This window comes from Poecilia latipinna, unplaced genomic scaffold (assembly GCF_001443285.1).
Source record: "Poecilia latipinna isolate Pla-1442-1.1 unplaced genomic scaffold, P_latipinna-1.0 Scaffold3992, whole genome shotgun sequence".
Lineage (NCBI taxonomy): Eukaryota > Metazoa > Chordata > Actinopteri > Cyprinodontiformes > Poeciliidae > Poecilia > Poecilia latipinna.
The window spans coordinates 1-4,692 of NW_015116608.1; the positions used below are offsets into that span (position 1 = coordinate 1).

Genomic DNA, 4,692 nt, shown 5'->3' on the forward strand with positions numbered 1-4,692 from the left:
CTTCAAATAAAGTGTTACCAAATATTTTCTTACATATTTTTTGAAACTGTCACTATGTTGTGACAGTGTAGCATGAGAGATAATCTATGCAAGAATCAAGCTTTTTTGTCCTGTCTGTCTATGTGTTGCCCTGTGATGGACTGGAAACATGTCTGGCGACCTGACTGACGAGAGGCAGGGTACACCGCAGTTTCTGTTTCTGAGGGTTCCGCAGGCCTTGAAATCCGGACCCTTGACAATGGAGAGCTGGTTTGGATTGCCTTATTGTGCAATGAGGTAAGCTAATTGACAAGAACAGTTATCCAATAACCACTGAAAAATATTTTCAGTGGTTCAGTTACAAGTGGTGCTCCTGTAGCAACCACACGCCGGACATAGTAACACCTTCAACCAAAGACTGATGGCACCAAAATGCAGAGCGCCACAAAAAGTAATTCCTGCCTGAAGCTATCATATTATAAAATGCCTAACTCTGAGTTTCTTTAATCCAAGTTTTCTCTAGACTCATTTATAGATTAATAAATTCCCATGTGCATTCTTGTGATTGTATTTATTTATCTTGTACTTAATTATATTTAAATTATTTACAATATCACATATGTATATTTTTAATATATATTTATGTTGCTTATTTACATCAATAAAGTATATTCTACTATGTAACTAAAGAAACATCCTATGAGTAAGGTACATGTACCTGCATATGTGGTTTCATCTGTTTCCATGTCAGTGAATGTGAAAGGCCCTGGTTGAGGTAGGTGAAGCACTGTTGCAAAACCCGAGCAGTAACATACTGACCCCGTCGGTGCTGGTCGACCACTTTCAGCAGGACCTGCATGATAAGAGAAAACCAAAACCATTATGGTTTATTTAACACAGCAAAAATGGTAGAAAATGGAAAATCCTTGTGGCACAAAATATCTCAAGGGTCTATCAAGTGTTACAGCATCTCAATGACACAAGCCAACCTGTTGTATGCCTACTGCATAGGTCTTCAGAAAAAAGTCTGCAAACTCCTGGTACTCCTTGGTCACATTGCCGGGGCTTCCATACCTGTGGTTAAAATCAAACAAATGAGGATGACAGATTCTTCATACTTTGTGTAAACTCTAACTCTGCTTTTTAGCTCTGAAATTTACCGCTCAAACAGTCTAGTGATGATGCGCAACGTCCACTTCTTGCACTTCCACCAAGCCAGCTCTGGACGATCATCCTCATCAACTTCCAAAGTCTCCTAACAAACACAATCCACTCAGTTCAAGATGGAAGACCTAAAAACTCTTCATTGCACGAGTTTGTGCTGCTATAGCTAACAAAAAAGAATGAAGACTGTTTGTGTGTAAGATTATTCTTGTAAGAGAATCGTGATCAAATGTCTTGTTGTACTGTTACAAAAAAAACACCATTAACAAAACAAATTGCTTCAGAGTTTTGTACATGTGACTGACATGAAAATAGACATTTGAGTTCTTACTTTAATACAACATGGTTTTCATGGTAAAACTAATTTTAAACTTCTGCAGTGCCTTATTCACACTCATTGAACTACTCAATGAGTGTTCCATTGCAACTGCAACCAATTATTCAGAAGATTTACTGTGATTTTGTCAAGTAGGACCAATATAAATTATTGTATAATTTACAATTTAAAGAGATAGCTTAAACTTCTTTCTTTGTCTTACTGCAGGTACGTCTCTGTCCACAATGGATCGCAGAATTTCCATCCACTGCGTCATCACAGTGTGGTTGATCAGCTGAAGGGGCAGCGAGTACTGTGGGACAGCATCAAGGTTAATACTGGTACCTTAAAACCTCATTACAAAACCCAAACTTTCTGCTGTACCAAAGGTAATTCATTGTCATAAGTTACTAGCAGACATTCTAGTTTAATCCCACTGAAAATATCTGATTATTTTTGACAAAATACTGTTAAAAAAATCTTGTAAAAATAAACTGAAACCATTTTTCCCACAAACTAAGTTCATTCAAATTCAAAAATACTTTAATACCAAAGGGAAATTAAATGTTGTTGTAGTTCATTAATTCAGATTATTCAACGAGTTATTGAAGATGGTGATGGCTGTTGGCAGGAAAGATCTCTTTCACACTGGAGATCTGGAATTGGAGCGATTTAGATTCAGAAGTGGTGGCTTGTTTGGTTGTTTCCATGACACCGGACCTGCAGCCCCGTTTCTGCTGTCTCTCTCTACTCCTATCTCCTCTGCTGCGACTATACGCGTGTATATAGTCTCAGTGGCTTACGGCCACCAGCAGTTACCATACTCAGCACACACTCAGTCATAACACTTATGTCATCTCCATGTGGCTGGCAGAGCATACTCCAATCGATTGCTTCAAAGCTTGGAGGTCCTCATGTGCTTCCTATTACCATTTCCTAACAGCCATCTTCCTAATAAATAGCCTCTTCACCAGGGGGTTTGTATTCAGTGCAGAGAAAAACAAGATTATGGTCAGATTTCCCCAGAGGAGGTCTTTTTTTGGAAACATACACCTACATACATTGTTTTCTTGGGTGGAGCAGCTGACAAACTGGTGAAATGTTGGCAGTGCTGAAGAGAGTGAGGCATGATTAAAATCAGATTGTTGAGAACCGGGGTATTGGAGTGGGTTTTCTGTTGTTTTCATCCTTATCCAGTAGAGGGTGCTACGAGGTTGCACCACTACCTGGAGGGTGTGCCTGTGGTCCCTGGATTCAGCACACCTGCGGCCAATCTCATCACCTGGAGGAGTATATGAGCAAGGGACTGCCAGCACTTCATTGCCAGAATGTTTGCCTGTACTGGTACACCAGCCCTCCGTTGATCTCTGAGTTTGTGTTTCTACTGTTGAAATCCACTGATTTTCTCTTGTGAATCCTCCGGAGGAAATCTTTCGAGACGCCGTGGATATTACCCACTGGTTGCCCAAGTTCCCAAAGTCACTTCTGCAGTTAACCTACCTCCACTGGATTCTCCAGCTGGAAATCCATTCCCGCAACTCCTCCGTGCCGCTCCAGAACTTACCTGTCTGCCCTCAAACGTAGCTTCACCCTCCAACCAGCAGTTCCCACCTTTGGAGCCTGACCCCGGTTTCTCAGAGTCAAACCCCTCCCCGGACTGGACCCAACTCTTACCAAGGAAGAACCTTCTGGTTTATCTAAAGAACTGCAAAATCCCACTGCCCATGAACTTGCCACCTCTCTCCTCTTTGTGTTCAGTTTTAAGAAATCCTGGCAGCAGCTGAGCCACAAGGACCAGATATTTGTTATTTATCATTGTTTGAAAAGAAACTTTATTGACTGACTGACCTTCACCTCTCCATGTAGTGTTCTGCATGTGGGTTAAAAGCCTTAAATCCAACATGACACAGATATTGCCACAAATTCATTGGGGTGTTGTGCATTATTATTATGCATTATTATTAACATTATTGCTATAAATGCTGATGAAAATCTGAAAAGATGAATCTGTTGTAATTGTTTACTTGTCGCAGATAAAATGTTTAACTTTTCTGGGGATTAAGGGTGCATTCACACTAGCCCAGAATTAGTCTTGAATCAGACTCTAATTTGTTTGTCTAGAAAGTCCGATTCCTTTGGGAGGTGAGAATGCAAATTTGAATTCCAAAACTGATTAAAAAAATTAACTCTGCTCTGCCTAAAAATCTAGGTCTCAATCCGGTTGAAGTGAACTTTTGCACAGTTGAAAACAGTGAATGCCACCTGACTAAAAACCGTTCCAAAAGCAGGAAGTGAACTACAGCGCAGGGCATTCTATGTCAATAAAACCACATTAAATGAGCGTTTCCACCATTTGCGGAAAAAATGGCTTGTGGGGTCAGACATGGAGTGAAGAGGAGATAAAAGGCCTCATACAAATATGGTCAGAAGAAAATATATCACAGCTGCTTGTAACCACTCACAAAAACGAGGTTTTCAAGCTAATTAGTGTGAAAATGGAGGCACTGGAAATCCCTCATAGAGTTGCACAGTACTGAACTAAGAAAAAAAGACTTCGCCATCAATTCAACAAAATACATGACATGCTAAGGACAAGAGGAAGTACAGGAGACGCGAAGGACAAGTTTCTTTGGTATCATGAACTAGATGCTATTATTAACACTTGACCCAGGAGCAGCCCGTAACATGTTGTGGAGTCCTACCAAAAAGGGCCTCCGCTCTATGTCTTCTTCAGAGGTTTTTGTGTTGATTCCTTCAGTAGTTCTTGGTGCAGCGTCACCACAGGCAGCGGGGGGAACAGGTTTTTCAGTTAGTTTGAGTTGTTTGACACAATGTAGTGTGAATGCAAACTACAGTCCTGAAAATGTAACAAATGTCGCAACTTTGATCCCCAAATGAACCGAGTCTACCGGACTATCAGCCTAAGTAATGTTAGAGATAGCATGAGTTCTGAGGTGGACCATGTCAATGGACTGAACAAACAAACCAACATAATCCTACCTGGACAAGAGCATGGAAGATCTTGAGGACCTGCTTCTGGATGAGGACAGAAAAAATGGTCGCATCAGAAAGCAGCTGGCTGATGAGCTGTTGAATCCTAGGCAGAAAAATCTGCATGGCTGCCAGTAGCGGCTCCCTCTCATCTGCCTTCCTGTACCTGAAGCCCACATATACAGCAGAGATATCAGTTAACCTCAGACTCCTTCTGAAATTTGAAGCAGTGGCAGCAGTGG

General features: G+C 41.0%; 1 protein-coding gene across 2 annotated transcripts in view; it reads right to left on the reverse strand.

Moving 5' to 3' along the window:
- Positions 1-627: 627 nt before the first annotated feature.
- The window catches only part of LOC106942025 (importin-8), a 27,834-nt gene continuing 23,769 nt past the window's right edge, over positions 628-4,692 (reverse strand). Inside the window, exons 4-8 of one of the 2 annotated variants that reach the window (XM_015025199.1) lie at positions 4,460-4,616; positions 1,683-1,772; positions 1,140-1,234; positions 969-1,053; positions 628-832 (exon numbers count right to left, since the gene is read on the reverse strand). In XM_015025199.1, coding sequence (XP_014880685.1) covers positions 677-832; positions 969-1,053; positions 1,140-1,234; positions 1,683-1,772; positions 4,460-4,616 — 583 coding nt within the window. In that variant the 3' untranslated portion in view covers positions 628-676. The remainder of the gene's footprint in view (positions 833-968; positions 1,054-1,139; positions 1,235-1,682; positions 1,773-4,459; positions 4,617-4,692) is intronic. The other variant, XM_015025198.1, reaches the window with a different exon arrangement.